Source organism: Furipterus horrens, unplaced genomic scaffold (assembly GCF_987537825.1).
Source record: "Furipterus horrens unplaced genomic scaffold, mFurHor1.1.pri manual_scaffold_2, whole genome shotgun sequence".
NCBI classification, from domain to species: domain Eukaryota; kingdom Metazoa; phylum Chordata; class Mammalia; order Chiroptera; family Furipteridae; genus Furipterus; species Furipterus horrens.
The window spans coordinates 75,861,827-75,889,308 of record NW_028327172.1 but is presented as its reverse complement, the minus strand read 5'-3'; the positions used below and the strand labels follow the sequence as shown (position 1 = coordinate 75,889,308).

At 38.1% G+C, this 27,482-nt stretch overlaps 1 protein-coding gene across 1 annotated transcript; it reads right to left on the bottom strand.

The window, feature by feature from the left end:
* Nucleotides 1–634: 634 nt before the first annotated feature.
* On the bottom strand, nucleotides 635–25,597 carry LOC150018853 (caspase-13-like). Its single transcript, XM_090267872.1, has 8 exons — nucleotides 25,527–25,597; nucleotides 18,699–18,953; nucleotides 15,213–15,319; nucleotides 14,164–14,337; nucleotides 12,408–12,642; nucleotides 10,447–10,590; nucleotides 9,130–9,239; nucleotides 635–786 (listed from the first exon to the last, which is right to left on the bottom strand). The coding sequence occupies exons 1-8, from the start codon at nucleotides 25,531–25,533 to the stop codon at nucleotides 688–690; spliced, it is 1,131 nt and encodes a 376-aa protein (XP_090123998.1). The 5' UTR covers nucleotides 25,534–25,597; the 3' UTR covers nucleotides 635–687.
* Between the last annotated feature and the right edge of the window lie 1,885 nt (nucleotides 25,598–27,482).

Sequence of the window (27,482 nt, the reverse complement as noted above, 5' to 3'; positions counted from 1 at the left end):
GTTAGTAAAGTAATTCTTGGGTATGAACTCAATGAGCCTATTTTAAATATTTTGACCAAAACACTATGTATGAACATGAGTGTTTAAAGGGGTTTCTGAGCAGTAATTTAGGTTCTGAAGGCCGACTCCTATAATCTAAAATATAAGAATATTAGAGAATCAGAATGAGCATCAGCACAAACATTACAGCCAAGGGTATGTTTTATACTGTCTGGTAATGGGAATTCAATGTCAGTAATGTGATAACTGCACTTAAAAGCAGTTCCTCTGGTTTTAGTTTTCTTTTCAGGATCTGAGGCAAGTTTGGTAATTCAGTGTCTGTGAGTACGTGTTTTGTGTGTGTGTGTGTGTGTTGTGAGAGAGGGGGGGGATAACTAATAATGGAAGCATGGTTACAGTTCTGTTTTATTCATTGCTACCCTGTGTCCTTCATTGTTTGTATTTTTCTGTCTTGGTCTGGCTTATCTCCTTGATTGACTGACTGATTGATTAATTGATTGTGGAGAAGGCACAAGACACAGATGTGTATAAGCAGAGCAAAAGAAATTTTAAAAAATCTAACCATCAAACTACATTAACAAACAACACTAATTGGAAAACCCAAGCAATTAGCTGTACTTGATCATTGGACCTCACCACCAATATTACTCTCATTTATTTTACCTATCAACATCTCTGATATTATTTTCAATTGCCAGGGAACAGGTAGAAATATCTTGTCATGGATAATCGTTCAATGGTGGGCATCTGGGCTCTAACATCTGGTTTTTCAAACGAGAGTTGTACCTAAAAGCAAAAAAGAGACTCTGGATCAAACATAACTCTCAGCCATCTCACAAAACATTTTGCACTGTGAGCAAAAAAAAAATGTGAGAATGAAGGGTGCTCCTGGGGTTGATTGAACCAAGCCCATGGACATTCTAATGCCCCATCACTGCCACCCTACCTTATAGAAGTAATTCTCCATGTGAGAATATACTCTTTATCATAAAACAAATACCTCATGTCTAATCCAAGGTCTTTCTAACTATTTCTTCTATTTTACAGAACTGAACTGGGTCTCAAAGATCCTCTACCTTAAACACTCAAGGTTAACTCATTAATTCAATAAGCCACAAAATCCAAAATTTTTTTCTTAAGACATGGACACAATCTTCACAATCCCCACCACCAAATTGAACTCTGAAGTTTTTTGCCATGGACTGATTAATGAGATCCTATTTGTAATTTCTTAGCAATTCCTTTGCGATTACAATGTGTAATTCCTATTCATCCAACATGACTCAACTTCTTAAGCTGCCACTCCCAGAGATCCTAACTTATATTACACTGCAATCTTTTCCACTTTACTGAAGGTGTATTCCTCTTCCCACAAGACTGCTCCTGTTCTCTACAGTTTTTAATTTAGGATAAAATGGCAATACTTTCTCATATTCTTAGAACCAATACCTTTCTCACTAAAGAAAAAGGCAGGTGAGTATCTGTTCATTTATTCATGCAACTTGTTGAGGTATTGAGCAAATTCCTGCTTTCATGAAGTTTGCATTCAAGGCACTAAGTACAGGTAAAAATAAGTAAAATATATACCAAACAAGTGGTGGACAGAACTATGGGAGAAAACAAATTAGGAGGGTGGGGGAAATAAAGAAATGTCCTGAGTCCGAAGATGGCAGCGGAGTAGGTAGCAGTGTTGTCTGCTTGCTCCCATCGTGGTAAGGCTTGGAGTACAACACGGAGATGAGTGAGTGAGCATGGATTTCAGATACTGAGAACAGGGAAGAGAGTGTGGGAGCAGAGTGGAAAAGGACAGAAGGCTCACTCGCACTCTCAAGGGGAGTGGCTGGGCCCCCCAGCCCAGCACCGCTGCCATACCACACCCCAAAGGGGCAGCTGCAGACCGGCTCATTGACCGGGATCTGCTTGCCATAGGCGCTGAGACCAGCAGAGTCCAGGAGGGAGACAATAGGAAGGTTTCCTTGAAACAGCTGGAGGTGTGAAATGACGGTGAGTGGGCCCAGACTGTGGGAAGCTGTATGAACTGAGTCTAGGTTCATACGCCCTGCGCTGGCAAACCTGGGCTGGCAACACTGCACCCCAGGCACTTGCATCACAGCACCACTAAACAGAAGAGCAGAACTAAGCCGGGGAGAGAGACCCATACAGGAGAGCTGCAGCAGAAACGAAGACTCAGTGGGGACCCCAGGCAGGCAAGCAGTGTGCACAGGCCAACAGTGAGACACTGCCAGCCAGGGACGGACACAGTCCAGTGCTACAACTTGGAGCACAGAGACTTCTTCGGAGGAGGAGTGAAGACAGGACCCAAGGCTGGGCGGGCACTAGGGACATGTGCATTGGCTTGCCAGTAGAACAACTTCGTTAGAGAAGCCTGAGGATTACTGGAGGGTGCCACAGGACAAGTGGGGAGAGATCCAACTCAGTGCGGCTCACAGCAGAAAGTTGCAGCAGGCCCACAAGTGAGAGAAAAGCAGCTACAGAAACCAGCCAGATCTCCTCACAGCCGGCCACCCAGAAAAGATTTGAAACTCATGGAATTTTGACCAAGTGTGGATCCAGAAAAAGAAGACTGCGCACAAATGTTGAACTGAGTAAAAACTCTTTCTTTTTTTCTCTCTCTCTTTTTTTCCCCTTTTTTTTCTCTTTCCTTTTATTTTCTTCCCTTTTTTCTCTTCCTTTTTATTTTATTTTATTTTTCTTCCTTTATTTTAACTCTTTATTTAGTCTGTTTCCCACCTTCTCTCCCTCCTATTCTTCTTAATTTTTGTTTGTTTGTTTGTTTATCTGTTTTGTTTAGCCTCCCTTTCAAACTAAACATATAGCATATAACTGTTATTTAAACCAAATACTATATAATTCCACTCTCTCACTTTATTCTGTATTCTTCCCTCTCTTTTTTAACATACAATGTAAATACTACTTACTGTCTTGCATAGCCTTGACCTTACTTGCTACTATTATTATTCTATCATCTTCCCTCTCAAAAATTATCTTTCTTTCATTTAAAACAACTCTTATCTCTTTCTCCTATAGTATAATAGTCTTAACCTCTCTATATTTATATTAATACTATCTCATTTGCTGCCAACAGTGGGATCGTGGTTGGGGAATATTTTTGAGGGCGTGGGTTTCTTGCCTGGGTTGTGTGTTTATGTTTTAACAGCATCTCCACAAAAGAACTCAAGACAAGGTGGGCAGAGTGACCCTCAATCAACTAGCCAGAGGGAAGAATCCACCAAAGAGTAACTGAAATACAACCAGACAGCATAAACAAATGGCATAAAGGGCATCCCAAGAGCATCAGGCTCAGGAGATCAAAGAGACTGCACCACCAAATCCCCCAGGTCTCCTATAAAGAATCTCACACCACAAAGGTGGGAAATCAAAGCAGACAAATCTAATTAAAAAAAAAAAGTATCCAACATGGGAAGACACAGAAACAACCTCCCAGTGAAAGGAAAAGAGGAATCCCTAGAAAGAGAGATAGATGCAATAGACACAAGCCAACTATCAGATATGGAATTCAAAGAATGGTGATAAAAAAGCTCTATGTACTTGAGAGTCTTAAAGAAAACTATGACAAACTCCAGGGAAATTACAAGGAACTCCAAGGAAACTATAAAAAATCTCACCGAAGCTACAAGGAACTTACAGAAAACTACATCAGCATAAAAAAGACATAGAAATTATTAATAAGAACCAGGAAGAAATGAAGAATACAATTTCAGAACTGAATAACACAGTAGAATCAATCAACAGCAGGCTAAACGAAGCAGAGGATCGGATCAGTGAATTAGAGGACAATGTAGAAAAAAATTCCCAGACATTACAACAAAATGAAAAAATATTTAAAAAGAATGAAGAGGGTTTAAGAGAACTGCAGGACAACATGAGACTAAACAATATTAGAATCATAGGGATACAAGAAGGAGAAGAGGAGGAGCAAGGGATAAAAACCAGATAGGAAAAGTAATGGCAGAAAATTTTCCTAACCTGATGAGAAAAAAAGTCATGCAAGTCCAAGTAGCACAGAGGGTTCCAATGAAGATGAACCCAAAAAGGCCCACTCCAAGGCACATCATAATTAAAATGTCAACATTCAAAGACAAAGAGGGAATCCTAAAAGCAGCAAGAGAAGAACAGCAAACAACATACAAGGGAGCTCCAATAAGGCTATCAACAGATTTCTCAACAGAAACACTACAAGCCAGAAGGGAATGATCAAAAATATTTCAAGCAATGAAAAACAAAGGCCTACAACCAAGATTACTCTACCAAGAAAGGCTCTCATTCAAAATGGAAGGTGAAATAAGGAGTTTCTCAGACAAAGGAAGACTAAAAGAATACAACTCCACCAAACCAGCATTGCAAGATATGCTAAAGGGAATGCTTTAAGGAAAAGAAGTGGACGTCTGGCCAAGATGGAGGCATAGACAGACATGCTACATCTCCCCCACAACTAAGAAGGAATATAACTACCTCAAAATTAGAAATGACCAGAAGTTCCAGAAAATCAAACTGCATGGAAGTCCAGCAAACAAAGATATGAAGAAGAAATACTCATCCAGACAGGTAGGAGGGCTGAAGCCAGGGTGGAGAGGATGTGGTGTGATGGTCGCAGCACCAGAGGCAGCAGCGGCGGCAGCAGCAGGCCAGCAGAAAGCACAGTCACATGTTTTAAAAAGTCAGGAGGGACACCTGGGGAGTGTTCCCAGCTGCTCACTTGACCGCACAGCTCACGGTCCCAGCACCGGGGAAAATCAAGCCTCATTGCTTCTGACTGTGCAGACCAGTGGGGTTTGGGGTAGAGGCAGAAACTGCCAGTCTCTAGCAGAGTCTGCTTTTTTAAAGGACCTTATGGTTCTAGAACGTCTGCAGACACACCCACTCTGGGAACAACGGCCGGGTCAGCAGCTAGAGGGGAGCCAGTCCATTGTGAAAGTGGGAGAGGTGCCTGGAAAAGGGTGAGTGCTGGACAAGTGGCACTGTTCCCTCTTGGACCCCTCCTCAACGTATAGCGTCACAACGTGGTGAAACAGGTCACCCTGTACTGATGAATCCCTAAGGCTCTGCCCCTTACAACATAACAGGAGTGACAGCACTACCTGGGATGTGGAGACAAGCAAACACAGGAGCCTGTCAGAATGAGAAGATAGAGAAGTATGGCTCAAAAGGGGAAACGAATCAAGGTTCCAGTGGGAAAACAAAGTGACGAGGAGATAGCCAACCTCACAGATGAGGAGATAGACAACCTAACTGATGCAGAATTCAAAACACTGGTTATAAAGATGCTCACAGACTTGACAGATATGCTTGAGTATGGCAAATGCATAAGAGAAGTAAAGGCTATGCTAAGTGAAATGAAGGAAAATCCACACAAAACCAGTGGTGAAGGGAAGGAAATTGGGGTTCAAATCAATGATTTGGAACATAAGGAAGAAAAAAAAGTCAACAAGTGCAGAATGAGGAAGCAAAAATTGAAAAAAAACGAGGAAAACTTCCCAAATTGTATGAAGGAGATGGACATACAGGTCTTGGAAGCATTGAGGGTCCCAGCAAGCTTGACCCAGAAGGGACTACACCAGGACGCATCATGATTGAGATGCCAAAGGTGAAAGATAAAGACAGAGTCCTGGGGGCAGCTAGAGAGAGGTGGAGAGTTGTCTACAGGGGGGTGCCTATAGGACTATCAGCTGATTTCTCAGAGGACACTATGCAGGCAGGAAGGAACTGGCAAGCCGTATTCAATGTGATGAAAAGCAACCTACAACCAAGATTACTCTATCCAACAAAGCTATCATTTGGAATGGAAGGGCAGATGAAGTGCTTCCCTGACAAGGTGAAGCTAAAGGAGTTCATCATCACCAAGCCATTATTATATGAAACGTCAAAGAGAGTTATTTAAGAAAAAGAAGATCACAATTATAAACAGTAAAATGACAACAAACTGACAACTATCAACAGCTGAATCTAAAAAATGAAAACAAAATCCATTATGCAAACCGTAATAGGAACAGATTCATAGATATGGGGATCATTGGAGAATTATCAGCTGGGAGAGGGAAGGATGAGCAATGGGGAAATGGTGCGGGGATTAAGAAGCATAATCGGGTAGCACAAAATAGACAGTGGGATGTGGGATTCATCCCAGGGATACAAGGATGGGTTAATATTCACAAATCAATAAATATAATATGCCACCTAAACAAAATGAAAAACAAAAATCACATGATCATATCAATAGATGCAGAAAAAGCATTTGATAAAATACAACACCCATTTATGATTAAAACACTCAGCAAAATGGGAATAGAGGGAAGATACCTCAACATAATTAAGGTTATATATGAGAAACCTGAAGCCAACATAATACTCAATGGACAAAAATTGAAAGCATTCCCCCTGAGATCAGGAACAAGACAAGGATGTCCACTCTCTCCACTCCTATTCAACATAGCGATGGAAGTTCTAGCCACAGCAATCAGACAAGAAAAAGAAATAAAAGGCATTCAAATTTGGGAAAAGGAAGTAAAACTGTCATTATATGCAGATGACGTGATAGTATACACAGAAACCCCTATAGACTCAAAAAAAAACCTACTCGACATAATAAGTAAATTTGGCAAAATAGCAGTGTACAAAGTAAAATATACAGAAATCTAAGGCATTTCTGTATATCAACAATAAAATATCATAGATAGAAACTAAAATTTAAAAAAATTCCCATTTACTATAGCAACAAGAAAAATTAAGTACCTAGGAATAAACTTTACCAAAGAGATAAAAGACCTTTACCCGAAAAAACTACGTAACACTGAAGAAAGACATTAAGGAAGATACAAATAAATGAAAGGAAATACCATTTTTTTGGATGGGAAGAATCAACATCCTTAAAATGTCCATAATACCGAAAGCAATTTACAGATACAACGCAATCCCTATTAGAATACCAATGACATATTTCACAGACCTAGAACATGTACTTCAAAAATTCATATGGAACCAAAAAAAACCCTAAATAGCCAAAGCAATCTTGAGACAGAAGAACACAACAGGAGGAATCACAATACCAGACATCAAACATTACTACAAAGCCACTGTGATCAAAACAGTCTGGTATTGGCATAAGAACAGACATATAGATCAATGGAACAGAAAAGAGAGTCCAGAAATAAACCCAGGCCTCTATGGTCAACTAATATTTGATAAAGGGGGAAGAAGCATAAAAGGGAGTGAGAAGAGCCTCTTCGACAAATGGTGCTGGGAGAACTGGACAGGGACATGCAAAAAAAAAAGAAACTAGACCACCAACTTACATCACACACGAGAATAAACTCAAGATGGATCAAAGACTTAAATGTAAGCTATGACACCATAAAAGTCCTAGAGAAAAACATAGGCAGGAAATTTTCAATTATCCCACGTAGCATTTTTTTCACTGATATATCTCCTAAAGGAAGGGAAATAAAGAAAAAAAATAAACAAATGGGACTACATCAAACTAAAGAGTTTCTGCTCAGCAGAAGAAAACAGCAAGATGAAAAGGGAACCAACCATATGGGAAAACATATTTGCCAATGATACATCAGACAAGGGACTGATCTCCAAAATATATAAAGATCTTGCACATCTCAACACCAAGAAGACAGACAGCCCAATTAAAAAATGGGCAAAAGACCTGAACAAACACTTCTCCAAGAAGGATACACGGAAGGTCCATAGACACATGAAAAAATGCTCAACATCACTAGCCATCAGAGAGATACAAATAAAAACCACAATGTGATGCAACTTTCCACCTGTCAGAATGGCCATCATCAAGAAATCAACAAACAAGTGCTGGCGAGGATGTGGAGAAACAGGAACCCTACTGCATTGTTGGTGGGAATGCAAACTGGTGCAGCCAGTATGGAAAGCAGTAGGGAATTACCTCAAAAGACGAAAAATGAAACTGCCTTTTGAACTAGCAATTCCACTGGTAGGATTATACCCAAAAAATCCTGAAACCCCAATTCAAAAGAACTTATGCACCCCTATGTTCATAGCAGCGCTGTTTACAATAGCTAAGTGCTGGAACAGCCTAAGTGCCCATCTGTAGATGAGTGGATTAAAAAACTGTGGTACATTTGCACAATGAAGTACTATGCAGCAGAAAGAAAGAAGGAACTCCTGCCATTTGTGACAACATGGTTGGAACTAGAGAGAATTGTGCTCAGTGAAATAAGTCAGGCAATGAAAGTAAAATACCATATGATATCGCCTAATACAGGAGACTAAGGAACAGCACAAACAAATGAACTAAATTGAACAAGAAACAAAATAACAGTTATCAGGGGGGAGGGAAGAGGGAGAGAAGGGGGATAAGTAAGGGAAGGATTTAGTCAAAGAACATGTATAAATGACTCATGTACATGGACACCGGGGGGGGGGGGGGGTGGGTGGGAATATGATTGTGGGAGAAGGGGTGGGCTGGGTGGGGAAGATCGATGGGGGAAAAATGGGACAACTGTAATTCAAAAACAATAATAAAAAAATAGAAAAAAAATGTCCTGAGCTTGGATAGAAATATAATCTTCCTTCCGGACCACTCCATTCAGAGAATGACTTCTGTATTTCCTTTCAATGCCCTAGAATTTTTGTTGTTGTTGTTGTTATTGACCCTATCACAATCTATAGTGACACGTTTGTTTGTTGGTCTACTTGTTAAGCATCCATCTCTATCATAAAAATATGGGTCATAGGTAGCCTTAGGACAAATGTTTCATCTACCCCAGTATCCCCAAAATAGCATAAATTACTAAAAAGAGTACACAATACATACTTAATACATTAAGCAATAAAATTAATTCAAAATAATTTCCATATTTTGAATTTTAAGAATTTATAACCTAAAACATACAAGCTTCTTCTGTTTAATATTCTGTTGGTCTATTTTGATCAGCTGCTGTGGTGAATCTTCTTTTTCTAACTCAGATTTTTAAGTACTGGAGAGCAGAAACTAAGCAATGCTCTACTTCATTTGTTGACAAAATCTGTTGTTGTCACTTGAAATAAAAATAATAGTAAAGTCTTACTGAACTAAAAAAGGGATTAGAAATGGAAAAAGGAGCTTACCTTCCGAAATACTTCCTCAATGTGACAACGCCAAGAATATTTCTGGAAGCATGTGATCAGCTTTGTAATAAAGAGAGAACCCGTTTTGATGTCTCTCCAGGATACATTATCTATGATGATAAGGAGTGATAAGCTTAGGGCTGTGTACTTAACTATCTTTCATTACATTTTTTTGTTTTATGTGTTTGTTTTCCAAGTGTAGCTTGGGGATTAATTTGACATATCTAAGGGAAACACATATATCTACATTAACTCATTTTCCACAAAGTGGAAATAAAAAGCTGGCAGACATTAACTAAGAGATAACTTATCAGAATTGCATAAGGACTGCATCATATTCTTGGAACTGACTCTTATTATGTGCCTCATGTTCATTCACATGATTTGAAAAGAACTTTGAGAGATAACGGAATTATGCCATATTCAGAGAAAAAAATAGAAACTCAGAGGGGTTAAAGAATTTTCCCATGTTCATACAGTGAGCATCAAAAATGGCCACCTGGCCCCAAGGCTGTTAAAGAGTAAAAATCATACTGTTCCTTCAGAGTAAAAAAACAAAGTAGATACATCCAAAGGATACTTTTTGAGGGAAAGGGTATATTTATAATATAGATTGTGGTGACAGTTTCACAGATGTGTACTTATATCCAAAATCATTATGTTACATATATTAAGTATATATATTTTTGTATATCAATTAAAACTCTATGAGGTGGTTTTTAAAAAATACTTTAAACAAAAATTTTCAAATTAGAAACATTCCAATGTAAGGGTTCTTAAGATGACTACCTAGTCTAAGAACTAAACCCCGATCCCCTATTACTAGGCCTAATGAGCTCCAGAGTATCTTTTTTACCTCTTTTAAAGGATCTTCACACCTTGCTGAGGTAGGCAATGACACTAATAGCATCAGATGGAAAATATGGTGAAAAAGGCTTGGAGTTGATAATTTGAAAAAGTGTAACCAGTCCCAGGATCCATACAACTCTATTGTAAACATTTAATAGATTTAATGGGAAATTGAATCAATCATTTGTTTTTAAATGGTGTATAGTAAAAAAAATTGCTTGCATTAGATTGTTTTAATGTTTGGTAGTCCTTAAAGTACAGCAGTTATAGTAAAAGTATAAATTTAAAAAGTGGAAAACATATAGAATTTTTGTTCCCATTAGATAACATGAGATAAATATAAATTATTTTGACAGTATTCAAAGTGTGGTTAGATCATTGTTAAATAGAGCCTATCTTAAAATTCTAACATCACTCAGAGGTAACTTCAGGCTCACAAATCCTTGTCTGCAACTGAAAGACACTTACGTGGAGTTGAGGAACAGAAAGCAATGAAGTCTTTCTCTACGTGAGCTTTGTAAACGGCATCCTCCTCCAGTCTCTCATGTGACTGTGAAGAGCTGTCTGCCAAGGCCGCTGGAGAGTCACTGACCCACAGTTCCCCACGATTTGCTGTGGAGACATCAACTTTGTAAACACCGTGTACTTCCCTCAGTTTGACTCTCACAATTGCCCACCACATTCTTTTTAAATGTTTATTCTTGCTCTGGCTGGGTAGCTCAGTTCCTTAGAATGGCATCCCAGTATGACAATTAGTGCGCTCCATTCCCATTCAGGGCACATACAAGATTCAACCAATGAATGCATAAATAAGTGGAACAACAAATCAATGTTTTCTTTCTCCCTCTTTCACACACTGTCTCTCAAATCAACAAATAAAAAATAAAATAAATGAATGTTTATTCTCACCAGTTTTAAACACACACATTACACACTCACACACACATACATACTGAACTCTCCCTCCACACACATAATTTGGACTCTTTCTATGTCTTTGAACAATGTGGCAGTTAACAGTGACAACATCTTGTCTGTAAACAGTGACAGTATCATAAAACTGGGAGAACCCATTTGCTAAGAAGAACAAGGGAATTAAAGCCCTAGCCCCATAATTTCAGGACATAGTTACCAGTTTTAGATAAATTGTTTCTGTTCTTTTCCTAAACACCGCACCAAAAAGCTAGCAGGCAATTGGAAGTCAGAAAAAAATAAAATAAAATTTGGGGAGCAATGCCAAGTACCCTTGTTACAGAAACAGGGGAGTCCAAAGATCCCCGGAGTTTGTGGCTGGGGGGATGGGGAGAAGGAAGCAGCTTTCAGAATGCCTCCACATGCCTGAGGCTGATGGCCGGTGTCTTTCATTATGTAAATTGCTTTAATGCATCCAAAGCCTCAGGTGGATGGGAGGAGTCTTGAACCAGGTGATGGTATGGAAAAAGCACACAGAGCCTATGTGGGGTTCTGCCAATGGTCATAACTATTGGCAACACCCACTGCGTCAGAGGACGCAGTCAGGGATATATAGGCAGCTGCGAACACTTTAGGGGGGACACGCTCAGGGGCATGCTCGGGGGCACACTCTGGGGCTGTCTCCCTCGCTGGTGGGTGTTCACAGAGGTGCTCTGGAGAAGGAGAGGAGATCCACGCGGTTTACAGAAAGAAGACAGTTCGCAAGGAGGCTGAGAACCCAGGCGGTCCTGCATTGAGAGCTGGAGGGCACCACAGCACAGAAAGGACCTCCCCAATCAGCTTGAGTGATTGGCAGCTGCTGGTAAAGCTGAACTGTGCCTAGGAAGTAGGGAAACGGTGTTTCTGATCCCCCTAAAACTGGTTAGGTTTGGTAGAGGGGAGGCAAGGATATGTGTAACTGTTAAATAAACAATTTTTCTTTTCACTCAAATATAACGTTCAGAGTTGTAATTTTGGCGGCGGGCAATCGGACCCCTAACTAAAGAGCCCGTGGGTTTGTTTTCAATTGGAGCAGCCCAGGGGTTCTGTAACACCCTCATATCTCCCTCAGTTCCCTTTCAATAAAACAGAGGGGGGAAAAAGGGTGTTGCTGTTACAGAATAGTTCTGCTTTCAAATGAAAGTCTTATCAAGTCAGAGAATGTCAAAATGTCTGCAAAAACATTTACAAGAAAAGCTGTCATTAAAACGATTTCCTTCCAAGGTTTAAATATGTTTGTTTAACTTTGATTTAGGGATTCTGAATATCTTTCACCACTTACCTTGGATTAAACTGAATATTTCTCAGCTGAAATGATAATTTTTCATGATATCAACCCCTTGATTGGAGCTTCCCAAGAATTTAATTCACTCTATTTGCAGTGAATGTGGACTAAGATTGCTTCCCTTAACACCAAAACACATCACAGTTCTCGGCAAACACCTCATGAACTCTGGATTTTCCATATCAGAACTCACCACCTCTGCAGGCCTGGACAATGATGACCTTAGGTTTGTCCTTTAGACTGAGGCAATGACGATTGTTTAACATGCGAAAGATGGTATCATAAGGTAGCACATCTGGCTTTTCATCACTGTGCGCAGTCCCACAGATTCCTTCCAGGATGCCGTGAGACATGAACACCAAAAATGTGCTGTCTGAAGACTTGTGCTCTGGGCGGGCAGCAAATGCCTCCAGCACTGACTCCATCTCCTGCAAAAAACCACTATGTCTTACTTTAATGGGACAAGCATTAACAATAACCTTATCTCCTATTTATCATGAGCAGTATAAGAAACATCTAAAATATTCCAACCACTGTTCCTTCACATAGTGGTTGCACAAGGATAGCTGTTTGTCTTTCTTTCTTTCTTTCTCTTTCTTTCTTTCTTTTCCTTCCTTCCTTCCTTCCTTCCTTCCTTCCTTCCTTCCTTCCTTCCTTCCTTTCTTTCTTCCTTTCTTTCTTTCTTTCTTTCCTACAATGGAGCAGGGGTTCAACTGACTGCTCCTGCTAAAATTATATGAACTGTCCTCTTGGTACATTTTACACTATTTTAGTTTCACTTACATGCTTTCTTCTATCTCTACCTTTTATCTCATTAATTAATAGGGCCTTGTGTCAGAAAAGTATCATACCACTTCCCTTCAAATATCCTTCTATCTGTCCTTAGAATAAAATCAATCTTCTGACTAATGTATACTTCCTCCTTCCTTTTTCCTTCTCTTGTAAGCTCTAGTTACACTGGTCCTCCTGTGTTTTTCTTGTTCTAGTTTTATGTTTAGTTTAGACTGTTCATTTGTAGTTATCCTTCTGGAAGTATTTTATCCACATATTTGCAGACCTGTCTTTTTACTGGTAGTCATGGTAGTCATGTGTCAGCTCCTGTAGTGACTCCTAACAAAACTTTTCTTGACCAATCCATCGAAACAAGCATTCCCCCATCATCAATTTTCTCTTATTTTTTTTTTCACTTACTTTTAACTTTCTATTCACTCTGACAGAGATACATTTAGACACACAAAATATCTGAAATTTCCTGTTTTTCTTTTTGTTGGATTGGTGCCCCACCAGTACAGTAGTCCCTTGCTATATCACGGTTCACTTATCGCAGCCTCACTGTATCGTGGGATTTTTTAAATATTATATTTAATTATTTATCGCAGATTTTTCACTATATCACAGGATTTTCTGGTACTGTATACAAATGTTGTTAAAGTTACGTAGGTTTAAGAGTGTAGAATAAATTTAAGGTTCCTACTTCGCAGTGGGCTCTGGAATGTAATACCCGTGATAAGTAAGGGAATACTGTAAACATAAAACATTGTGAGCTTCTCTCCATTCACAGATTTACCCCCAGTGCCAGAAAAAGGCCCTGGGACAAAGTCAGGACTCAGGATTTATATGTGAGTACATGCTTGATAAGCATTCATTATCTAAGAACTGTCTGGAAATAATGTGTCTGAATCCCAGTCATCTCTCTTTGGAACTAAGAATCTATGGGTTCACATGCCAATCACTTTTTGTATTTTTTTATAGAATTGGGAATATTTGGAACTCAAAAGAGACAGAAATTTCACTTACATAATAATTTCATTTTGTATACACATATAAACACAAACACACAATATGTGCCCAACAGTTGTTAAGGTGTTTGGCAGAGATTATAAAGTTAACTTGTTAATGCAAGGATGTGTGTTGAATATGTATGTTTGGGGTGGGAGAGGAGCCCTTACCTTGGCTGTGAGTTTCTCTTCCACATCCACACTGTAGCCAAGGCCCTCAAGCAGTCCCTTCATCCCTGCAATGTCAAGCTCAGCCCCCTGCCTGAGTGGAAGATGATCAAACTCTCTGTTGCATATGATGAGAGCCAGACGAGTGCGGTCCTGTTTCTCCTCTATTGGATAGATCTGCAGGAAATAGATATGCAGTGTGTTTCATTTCACTTCATAGCCTTTAAACTGCCATACACTAATCTCTCTTGCTTTCCTACAGGCTCATATAGCTGCCCTCTCCCCTCTCCTGTTCCAGAGACTCTGCCATTTTCTTTGTAATAAACTGAATTGACAATAAAAAGAAGTAGAAATCGAATGTGATTTCAAACCTTCTGATTATTTAAAAAGAAAAGACATACACTGAAAAAAAAAAAAAACATGAAAATGATTCATTCTTCAAAGCCCGGACGTGGAACCACATATTTGGGGTAGTTACTCAAGAATCTTGAGGACACTAAAACAATTTCTACTCTAACTTTCTTCTCTCTCCTCTTCACCTAGACAAACTGTTCTTGGTATTCAAGATTCAGATCAAATTTCATAAACACCAGGAAACATTTGCTATTGGCAAAGATCTTTTGCTTTCGGTAACATCATTATTTTGATATTATTTTTAACACATCAGTATATTATGTGTTTTGGGCTTAAATATATTTTTAAAACATGTTTCACGTTCAGGCTTTTCAAGTAGTATGCAGATAATTACTACTCAGCCATGTTATCTTATACTCACAAATATTTTGATTTTATGACTGAAGCTTAATTGTAATAAATCACAAATAGATATGAGAACAAAAAATATACTGAGAGATCTGTATTTTATCATGAGATTGGAGGAAAATTTGAATTTGTGTGAGGCTAGATGATTTCCTCCTTGCTCAAAGCATCTGAGAAAGACATTACTGCTGTCTTCACCTCACCACTCTGCCATTAATGCTTTAAGAGATTGAGTATTCGGTAAAAGCAATTGTTTCTCTCTCTTTCTCTACTTTATGTACAAAACACAGTACCTCTCCAGCCCTTTCTTTACACAGTTTCAGGAATTCTTCATGAGGACAAAGCTTGAGGGTATCTGTAGATTCTGTTGACTCAGCTGGTCCAGCCACTTCTGTAGGAGCTGAAAGATATATCAAATGACATCACATGACAGAAATGTTAACATCTGCATCTGTGAACCAAGTATCACATAAGAACACTGACAGAAAAGGTAAATCCTGAGAAGATATTTTAAAATATTTTAATGTAAGAACTATAGCTATACCTAACCTCTAGTATTAAGAGATGTATTGTTATTGGGAAAGAAAGGAGAAATGCTTGTTAACAGATCCATCCAGAAATATGATGACAAATTCTGGTTATTATGAGGAAACTACCTTGATGATTTGGGTCAAATTTAGCCTTTTTATGCTCATCACGAACAGTTTGAGTTTAGCAATTTTTTACTCTAGAAATCTCATGCACCTAAGTAAACTTTTTCTTGTCAATGAACAAGAGTATATTGAGTAAATATTCATCAGAGTGCTATCCATTAGAAATATAATTGAGTCATATGTGCAATTAAAATTTTTCTAATGCTCATTAAAAAGTAAAAATAAATAATTAAAATTAATTTTAACAATATTGTATCTAACACAATATATCCAAGTTATTATCACTTCAGCATGCATTACTACCCACAATTCAAGCACTTAATATTCACAATGTGGCTGGTAGCTGTCATATTGGAGGGTATAACATCCCAAGACTACTCCTAATTTACAGTGTACACATACACACATACACATACTAAACACTTAATAGCATCCTGAATCCTGTACCATCCAGGTATTATTTTTTTCTGCAACCTGAACCTGAATTCTTAACTTTTCCAGAGGAGATGAGCTTCTACAATTTTTGCCAAGTTGCGAAGTCAGCTATTTGAAGAAGAGATTCTATATAGCAGCCAGAGTGCTGATCCTACAGTCAGAGGGACAATATTTTGGTCAGAGATTCTAACATACACTGGATGTCCTTGCCTCCAAAATGCTGAACAACCAGCATTAAATTTTCATCCCATGTTTTAAAATGTAAGGTAATTACTCCTCATGGTTGGAAAATATATTTTTCCTGACTCATCCTGACCTAATCCTTAGAGAAATGAAATATTTTCCAATACCACTTGGCATCACTTGACTGAGATTTTGCAAGAGACTGGGAAAGCCCTCCTCTTTACGAAAAAGGAAGAAGAATTCATAAACAGATTAGAAGAGAGGTTTACCACAATCTAATTAGCAAGTTTTTTGTCCATGACAGTAATAAATCTTGATGTTTAGTTAGATGAACCAACTAATTCAATCTCTGATTTTATTTTATTTAAAAGAAAAAGGTAATATTATCTTGTATAAAAATTTTAATTTTTATATTTTATAATTATTTTACTCATTGATTTTCATTAGTTTATTCATAATAGTTTTTTGATAAATGTCTTTCTAAAACGGTTGTTAAAAATTTAAGCTCAGGAGATGCAACAAATTTTAAGTCTTTAAGGAAATCAAACTTTCTGAGCATTTTTTAATAGATTAAACAATGATATGTTCTCCATTCCCTTTCCAGAAGATTTTGGCAATGTAAAAACATCGTAGGCCCTGAGATATGTTAGAGGATATATTTCTCTTCAAAGTCTCTTCTGTTTCCAGTTTCTTACAAATTTGGTGAACTCTCTAACTTAAGAAACATCATCTCCTAATGACTGTTATGTATCTATATATAGACCTAGTGTTTGCAGTTAAAATTGCGAATTAATATTCCTATGTTGCATCTAAAAGTATAATTAGTTATGAAAACAATTCTTTTCATTACAACATATAAATATTTTTCTGCAACCTGATGCACAAAATGAGTTTCAAGTAGCCTGGCAGTGCAAAAGAAAGAAATGGTAGAATTAGGAGTTTAGATAAAACTTTTAATATCTCAGTCTTATCTGTTACCTTATGAAAGACTCAGAAAACTCCTTCAATTAATACAGGAAGAGGTTGGCACAAGTTGAGGCAAAGCCACCTCCTTTGGTGGGATTTCAGTACTTACATCTCTGATGAAATAACAGTACTTGACAGTATTTGGCACCATATACATAAAACATCATGACAGGGTCTGTATCTACCTCCTACCTACCACTCTCTCTGCTGATGCAGTAGTTTACTTCAGTTTGGTTTAAAGGTCATTGTGATTTCTGGGGTTCCTAAATTATTTTGAAGTTTCCATTACTTCAATTCTGTTTCCCAACTCCAGATCTCTTATTTCTGAACAAAATCAAAACTGTTACCATCCCATCCCAGACTGAAGAGAAAGTCCAAAGACCAGTTTAAATATTAATGAGAATACAGCTTAGGCCACGATCTTGGACATCTATCAGATGTCCTACATGCTGGTGGGAATTTCCCTTCTACCTAGAAAAGGGTTCATTTAAAAAGCTTATGTGTTCTAGTGAGGGCTTTATAATATATGTATCTTTTTGTTTATTATTGTTGATAAAATCCAGTATTCAGGGCTGGGATTTCAGGTTAAACTCTGTAGCAAATAGATTCTGTCAGTGGTCAACTTGGGCCTGGGAATATTTCGGCTCTACTAATATTCATAATTCAATATAGGTCAAAAGTTTTCAAAGATTTTAATATATTAGACATTTTGCAAGTGTTTTCCTGGTCATATTTCATAACTTACAGAAATGAGTTAAGCACTGGAAAGTTCTAAATATTGTAAGCCAATAATAATTATGTAACTAATATTTATTAAAGCATATTCTCCATTTGTCTATTCATCTTATATTTATTATGTGCCTACTTTGTGCCTAGCACTCTGTTAAGAGCTATTATTCATTGGCAAAGAAAACAGTTGTACTCTGGATTTAGAAAATTGGTAGTTTATAGTTCTAATGAGATTAAAAAGGGAATAGAAGTAGAATGCATTTAATGCGGGGTGGGGGGGATCAAGTGTGTCATTTCAGATATCTTAGTTTTTGAAGCCAGGGGAATATTTGAATTGAATGTTGAATATGCAGCTAGAGCTGCATATGTCTGGAACTCAGAGAAGAGTGTTAGATAAGAGCTAAAATCTTAGGAATTATCAGCATATCCCTCCACTATGTTCCTAGCCTCACAAACCTTGCAGAGTTACTGAAATTGCCCCATGTCAAAGATGCTGAGTTTGATGCTTAAGGAAGTTAAGGAACTTGAAGGAAGTCACACAGTGTTCAAAGTGTTTCTACAATAAGCTATTTCCATGGGTAACCCAAACACAAAGACTCGGCTTCTTAGCTGATTGGAAATAGAATCACCTCTCACAAAAGCAAAGTAGCTGCTAAAATGACAATGATACGATTAGTGAAAATAGTATTTTGAAACTAGTATTTTGAAAATAGTTATAAGAATGGGAGCATTATAGAGGACACTGGAGGGGTATTGGAGCTAAATAGATCGAGGAAAATTTGAGATATATGTTGTAAATGACTCCGTACTTACCTTCTGTGCCAATGGAAATTTTGTCCGGGTTGAAGAAGGTTTGAATAAGGCTTTGACCTGCTTCATGGCGTTTCTGTCGCACAATGTCCACCAAGACCCGCGCTTTGTCTCCAGATTTGGCATCGTGAAATTTTTTCTTTTCAGTTTCCCCCAAATTTAGAACATTTTTTTTCACCAAGCCATCCAAAAATCCAGTTAAGATTTCTTTACCAACCGATTCCAAAGCCTTAAGTGGCTTTTCGTTGCGTTTGTCTTCTGTGGTAAATACAAAGACAACTTCAACTGCGGGCACAACTTAAAGGATTTTGCCTTGTAGAGGGCTTCCTGTAATGTGAGGTACCTTTTGATTATTTCACCATTTCTCCAATAGAATACACAGTATTTTATTATACCTGTGGAATTTTCTCAGTGCATCAAATACACACTGGTCTTCGTTTAATGATTCATTACCATTTAAGTTTTTTGATACTTTCTCATCTCCTTTCTGTGACATTGGGTCTAATGTAATTCGATCTTCCTATATTTATCTTTCTATTTTTTTCCTTCTCATAGTGATGATGTTGATCTACCTGAAATGTGTGCTCTAAGGAAAGTCCAAGCTCTTGACTATACTATACATTTTTCCCACTAGAGCAGTGATTTTCAACCGATGTGCCTCAAGAATTTTTTAAATTAATTATTTGTTTGTTTTTAGAGAAAAGGGAATGGAGAATGAGAGGGAGAGAAACATCACTGTGTGGTTGCCTCTCACTTGTGCCCCCAACTGGGGTCCTGACGTGCAACCTAGTCATGTACCCTGATTGGGAATCGAACCAGCGACACTTGGCTCTCAGGCCGACGCTCAGTCCACTGAGCCACAGCAGCGAGGGCTTTCAGGAATTTTTAAACATATAATATACCAGACTATTTAGTCAGGTGCACTGACCTCTTTTCCTTTATATTATTAAATTTAAAAAGTGACATCAACCAACATAACAATAACCACCCACAAGAACTAATCAAAATTATACCTATTTTTTGTCAGATAGGAAAAATATATTTTTGGTGTGCCACAGAATTTTAGTTATTAGTGAATGTGTGCCACGAGTGGGAAAATGTGGAAGATCACTGCACTAGACCACAGGACTTATTCTTTCCTCTATATTTAGTTTTCTTGGTGAAAGCACTATGCTTTTGAATCCATATTTTTGTATCCAGATAGTTTACTCACATCTTTGTGCTTAAAAACTTAAAAGTACATATAAAATTGCTAAACACATGAATTAATGAATAAGCAAATGAATGCATCCCAGTTCCTAATACTTTAAAATCTTTTTTCAATCAAAACTCAGAGTTGAAAATAATCTAATGATTAATATTTCAATATGGTAGATTAATTTGCTACCAGGTTAATTTATTACTGTCTGGGATAAATTGAACTTTTATAGAGGAATATAGGTGTCAAAGTAATAAATCCTTTTTTTAATACCACAGGTATGGTTTGGACATATATATAGGAAGGCAGGATATCTCATCAAGTCTCATTTAATTCTAAATAATTATCCAGTCCAACTAGATATAAGAATAGCCTTGACACAAAATGACACTTCTTAAAGAAAATGTGCAAAGACATTGAATAAGAACTTGAGTCTAGAAAAAAAAAAAAGCTTCATTTTCTGTGTTATCTTGAATGATTTTTTTCAATAAATGTTTATTGGGTAATTATTATGATAAATAAATATAGAAATTATAAAACATGAATAAAAAGTTATTTAAAATAGCCCTTGTTGGTGTGGCTCAATGGACTGAGCACTGGCCTGCGAACCAAAAGGTCACTGGTTCAATTCTGTGTCAGGGCACATGCCTGAGTTGCAGGCCACGTCCCTGGCTGAGGCCTTGCGAGTAGCAACCACACATTGATGTTTCCCTCCCCTCTTTCTCCCTCCCTTCCCCTTTCTGAAAATAAATAAATAAAATCTTTAAGAAGTAATTACTTAAAATGAATTAATAACAGCTAACATCTCTTTCCCACTTATCATAATTTTAAAAGAAATACATAAAAAGCAATGTAAATCATCATCATTATTGTTATTATTATTTACAAGTTTCTGTGATAAATACAAATATTAACATGCTATATCCTCACAATAATTCAATGAGATCATATTATTTTTCCTATTTTATAGCTCATTTATCCCAAATCATGCAAATTCAGAATTCACATTCTGCTCTTACAGCACAGCTTCAGTAATAATAGTTAATATTCATTGAGCCCCATTGGTGCTTAGGGCCATACAGGAATCTTCACACTTAAACTTTACTACAACTCCATATAACCAGTATATTAAGAATTTTATTATATTAAAAAGCAAACATGAGTTAATTAGATAATTGACCCAAATAGTATGCATAGTACATAGTGTGTATAGTAAGTGCAGCAAAAGGATTCAAACTCAAGGAGTCAGATTGTCCCACTCTTAAATTATCAAATTACATTACATGATACTTGGTGAAGACTTATTTTAAATAATACAAAATGCTGCAGGGACTCAAAGTCTAAGTAAATTTCTACAGGTGAAGCCACAAAGGCTTCTTTAAAAATGTGGCAGAAAAACTGAGATGCAATATATAATACAGATGTTGGAACAAAGAATTTGAAGACTTACAAACAGCATGTAGGTTAATGTATAGAACATTTAGTCTCCTCAAGTTCTGGGTTTTAGTTTCATTTATCTGTGTACTCAACAAGGTAGTATAGTGTTGACTGAACCAATGGCATGGGAGAAGTATGCTAAACAACAAAACCAAAGAGGTTGGGTCTTAGGTCCTCTTCTTTTTATCTATATATTCTCATAAAATCATTATAAATTACTCCTCAATTTATAGATTCAGCCCGGACATAGATACCAAAATTGGGATTCAAATACCCATCTCTTTTCAATGTCTCAGAAGCTTCCTAAACTCATCTTTATAATGTTGATCTGTTTTTTATTTACCTGTTTTGTTCTTTGTACTAGTCAATGATATGATATCTAAACACCAAGTACATCAGACTAGTAAAACATGGTAATAGTAAATCTCTTCTGCTTTCTAACTAAGTTATTTTCAATCTTACAACAAATTGTATTGATTTTATGAGCTAAATATTTGTGGAATCTGACTACGTACTTCTCTCATTTCTAATTTCATACTGTCCTATTTCAGGCCCACATTCTTCCTTTTTTAATTACTTCAAGCGCCTTATAAATCTACGTTTACCCCCTTCTAATCTGTTCTTCACAACAAAGCATAGTTAGTGTTCTAAAATCTAGATTAGTAATGAAACCTCTGAGCTTACTGCAATTTAGGTTGTCTTATTCATTCATTCTCATCCTCTGACACTCTACCCACCTTGTTCATTACATTTTAAACACTATGCTCTTCTTTTAGTTTCTAGGAAGCCCTTACTTGGGAATCTCTATGTGGGCAGTTTCCCACACTTTTTCCTGTTCCCCCAATGCTCCATTTATCCTTTAAATCTCAGGTTAGATGTAACTTCCTTTAGGGAATTCTACCTGATACTACCAGACAGAGTATCAGAAGTATATGCTCCCAGTACTCCTTGTTTCTCACTAGACTAACAACTTTTTTCTTGTAATTGTTAATTATTTAATAATGTCTAATCAAGCTCAGTTGTTTTTATTTATTGGGTCATTTTACTTGTTTTTCTCTAGTGTCCTTCACTTTCTCATATTTATTATCTAAAGATGCCCTCATTGCAATCTAATAACCTATGAGACCAACCTGTCTAGCCAAAGACACAGCCATGAGTGTGTACCTAACTTACTACTCTCTAAACAAATGCTGGATTAACGTCATGAAGAAGACAAGCAAAGAAAACAATCAATCCTTGTATTTTAGGAATTTAAATTAAATGTCATGAGATGGGTCATAAACCCTGGAAATATTTATACCACTGAAAGAAACAAAGAAATAAAGAAGCACAAGAGCAAGGAAGTATGAGCAGGGGGAATACAGAACATAGGCTGGTTTGGCTCAGTGGATTGAGCATCGGCCTGCGAGCTAAGTGTCGCTGGTTCAATCTTCCAGTCAGGGCACATCAGAGAAGGAAAACTCTGATTCCAAAAAACCTCCGCTGCCTTGCAGCATACCTCTTCAGGGGAAAGGCTAAGGGAGTAAACCCCGACAGAAAATCTGGAGCCGGAGTCCCTAAGGCGGTTTGACGTTGTAGTCAACACCGGCAACTCCTGCGGCGCACCTGAAGCCAAGCTGTATTGACTCCGTCTTTCCCTTGGATCCTTCAGCTACGAAGAGAGGGGGGAGTCTGCTGCATGGGCAACAGCAGACCCTCCATATCACCCTGCCCAGGCTCTGTAGCTTCAGCTTCACTGGAGAGGACACTCCAGTGTCATCGTAAGATGTCGATTCAACACGGGAGGAGACAGATACCGTGTCACTCCCGAGTCGGACTGCACAACCATTCTCGGCGGTGCAGATAGACTCTTAAGAAGCTACACCATCGTCTCTCGAGACGGACGGCTGCCGACGACTTTTTTGTGAAGCTGGAGCCATCTTTTAGAGGGATTGTTACAGAGCAGAATCCCCCAAATTCCCCACAGCCGTGGTTTGGGAAATGGGGGATGAGACTCAGTGGAGCACAGCCATTTTCCCAAGAGATACCTAGTTTCTTAATATGTAAGTAACTATGACTGTTCCACATGTCGAGGAGATGGGGAGGGGGGGCTTTGACCATAGAATGGTGATGAAAAGCTTACAGGGCCTGTGTAAAATTCTACAGGTGGCTGCAACTGGACTCCACACATTGACTGCATTATAGACCAAGGTCAGGCATTTAAAAATAAGATGGCAGCCATTAATCAGAGGGACTCCATACAGTTTGCAAAGAGGTAGAGAGCAAGCCACATGGGTTCAGAGAGAACTGCATGGTTCTAAATTAAGAACTGAAAAACACTGCAACACAGGCAAAACCTCCCCAATCAGGCATGAATGATTGGGAGCTACTGGTAAAGCTGAACAGTGTCTAGGAAATATGAAGCCACTGACTTTTATTCTCCTAGAGGGAAACGGTACCTCTGACTTGTCTATTCTGAAACTAGCCTGGTTTGGCAGGGCGAGGCAGAACTATGTGTTTGTGGGTGTTTTTAAAAAAAGAAGACTTAGTGGCAGAAATCTGCCAATAATCTAAATCTATATAACCTTTAAATAAACAATTCCTTTCTTTTTCACCAAACTCTGGTATGAGGATATGAAGACAATGGAATCTAGTCAGCCTTCCTCACTCCTGATGCCCAGATGTGGGCTGCCTAGAGATAACAATAGATAGGCATGTGCAATGCCCTTGCAGTTATATAAGCATTAATGTCATATTTTTGGCTAATACCCAGCTTTGTCTGTATATAATATAAAAGAGGTGAAACCCCACAAGGTGTGTGTTCATTTGTGTGCGTGTTCAGACAGTGAGCAGGAAGTGAACAAAGAAGTGCAGCCAAGCCCCAGTGGGCACTGGGCAGCAGCGCGCACTGAGCACTGATGAGTGACAGCGGGGGTGCACGTGTGAATACTGTAATGGCTGCAATAAAGGAACTGTTAGAGACCCCAACCTTGCCTTGTATATTCCACTGATTGCCAGACACAAGGGAATCTGCATTCGTTTCCCCAACAGGGTAGTTATACTTTTTAGGTGGCAGGCAATCAAACCCTTCATAATTGAACAGTCCATGGGTTCTGTTTCACAATTAATAGAAAAATGGATAAATATATTTTAAAAAGTAAGAAAACATGCCTGAAAAGTTCAGAGATTTCTAAAGAGGCATTAGGAAGCCACTGTAGTTCCTGAATAAGAAAATTATATGCATAGATACCTAGAATGTGAGACTTGAAAGATAACTAATCATCTTTCCTAATTATTCTAATCTGCAAACAGATCTGTGTCAGGCCAGTTATATAAGAAGTATCTGCAGATATTTAAAAGGTTATAAATGTTTACAGTCTATTTAAGATTAAGAACTGCAAAATCAGGATAATCTTAATAATCTAAATTAAAAAAAAAAATGACCACAGTTTATTCAGATTTGCTGATCTAGTTGAATCTCTTCCATTTAAAATGAGGAGAATGAAGCTAAGAATGTGATATGACATTTTTGAATGCTAGCTGCATAAGTAGCTAATGACTACATCTCTTTTGCTTTTTCAGTGTATAAAACACATGACCTGAAAGTAGTATACAGGATGGATTGGAGGGTTAAATTCTGGAAAGAGGAGACCAGTTAAAAAACTGATAGCAATCTAGGAAAAACTGCACTAGAGTTAGTAGCACCAGGACTAGAGACAAAGGAGAAAGAAAAAAAAAAAAATACTGTAGTCACCTTAAAAGATCAAGCATGCAATTCAATATAAGGGATGGCAAAAGGGATAGAATTCGAAAGGCTCACTTATGTGACTCTGGGAGCAGTATTTATTACCCAAATGACTTATTCCGAATCAACAGGAAGTGAGATTTCAGAGTGCATTTAGAACCTTCAGGAGTTGCCTCACACACAAATAATTTACTCTATTTGTCCCTGCCCTCCCGTTCATTACCATAAGCTGAAAGAAAGAAATTAACTTTTCCTGGATCTAAAATACCTGGAAACTTTCCTTTCCTTCAGCATCTCTAAGGCAAGTTCCCCCAATGATTCAAGTTACACAGAGCTAATAAGGAGGGAAATTTCGGCTTGCAAACCACCAGCTCTTTCCCTTCTGTTACTTCTGTTTGTGACATTGAGCTGAATAAAGTGTTTCCTAAGACCTAAGCCTGACCCTCAAGGAGAAAAAGACCTCTCTACTCACCAGCCATAGGTAACAACAGCCTCAGCCCCTTCCCGCTGCTGTAAAGTGAACCACAGGCTCAAAAATGAAAGTTACTGGGCATTTCCTTAGTGCAGGGGGTGGGAACATCTAATCGCAGATTGGACAACTGCTGCCTGGAATATCTGTGTGCAATAGCTGCCTGGAAGTGGCCAGTAGTCTACAAAAGGGATTCCTAGTCCTTTGGGAAGAAAAGTTTCCTCCTTTAGGAAGAAAGAAAATATGAATGACAAAACATTGTCCTGTGGGCTGGCACCCACTGCGCTGCCTTCTTTTTGCTCTTTTTCTGATCTCTCAGTATTTCCTCTGAAAGAATGAAACTAACAGGTCTCGTTTCACTTCCGGTTAAGAATTTCCCAAAGTAGTTTCAATTTCCTTTTTCAACATTGCTGGTATCATCCCCTCCCTGTCTCCCTGTCACCCTGTCATTTTGAGTTCTTATGGTTAAATTAAGGAATCTTTGTCTTCACTCCCCTCATGCATTTAACTGTCTAAGCCTATCTGCACACTTAATTTTTACTGCAGGTGACTTCTCACTACACATATATGATATTCTCTGAACAGTGAGTGATAACAGAGGCCATCTGAGGCTGTAGTAGAACAAATGCATGGGAGTACAAAAGAGATATGCCAGGAAGAACAGTTAATGGGAAAAAAATAGAAAAAGAGAGAGACCCTGATATTCACCTTTGAAGGTCTTCATATGGGTTAGAATAAGAAAGGGCACATAATTGCAAGTGAATAGGTAGTCCCTCCAGTCCCTCCTAAATCTAACATTGTTGAGTGGAGGATTTCACCCCAAACTCATTACAACTGCATCACACAAGAACATTTCTTTGTTTACAACACATCTAGTGCTTTTTCATAGGGCGTCATGTATTGTCAGCTAATTGTTTCATGTCTGTTGACTATCTCGTCTTCTTAATAAGACTGTAAACTATTAGTTTCCTGGGGTTCAATCAAAATTACTTAGCATCCCTAAAATACCTTATGGAAGGAAAGAAATCTGTAATTTCTGGCCAAGACTTTCATAGTAGTAAACTCTGGATAAGTCCCTTATCACACTATGCATCTCTCCTGCTGAGCTCCAAAATACTTTGAAGTCAAACACCTACTGAGATTTGCATCGATATCCCCCAAACTGAAAGCCATAAAATGATTTATAGAAGGAAAAATGGTGCTGGTAGGCAGATCAGTTCTAAAGACATCTATTAACTGTTCCAAATACCACCCCCTATCTTTTCAGAATGGAAAAACAACCATAACAACCTTTGTTTGTTTTTAATTTCAGATTTACTGGCATGTTTAAAGAAATATCTGTTTTCTGCTGACATAATTCCAAAAAAGGGGACAGAATGACAGAATTCCTGGTTTTCTGCAAGGAGAAAGAAATAAACATTAAAAAACAGTTCAATTAAAAGAAACACAAGTTTAAAAATCACTACACTTATGGGGACATACACACTCATAAGAGGGAAGAGGCCATACTATGTCTAAATATTGCTCTGCTGCGTGAAAGAGAGGAACTCTAAAACCAGACTTTCACCATCTTATGGCCACATCTCAATCTCTATCAGCTGACCCTGAGAAAGGGCCAACTAACTCAGCTAAACTTTAAAGCAGAGCAATGTGCTCTGCACTGAACCAACAGAAAGACTTATCTTATTTTTTTTAATTTTGTTTTTTGATTTTTCTATTACAGTTGTCCCATTTTCCCCCATTGCTCCCCCTACCCAGCCCACCCCTCTCCCACAATCATATCCCTCCCCATTGTCCATGTCCATGAGTCATTTATACACATTCCTGGACTAAACCCTTCCCTTACTTATCCCCCTTCTCTCCCTCCCCTCCCCCCTATTGACTGTTATTCTGCTCCTTGTCCTATTTAGTTCGTTTGTTTATGTTGTTATTTAGTTTCCTGTATTAGGTGATATCATA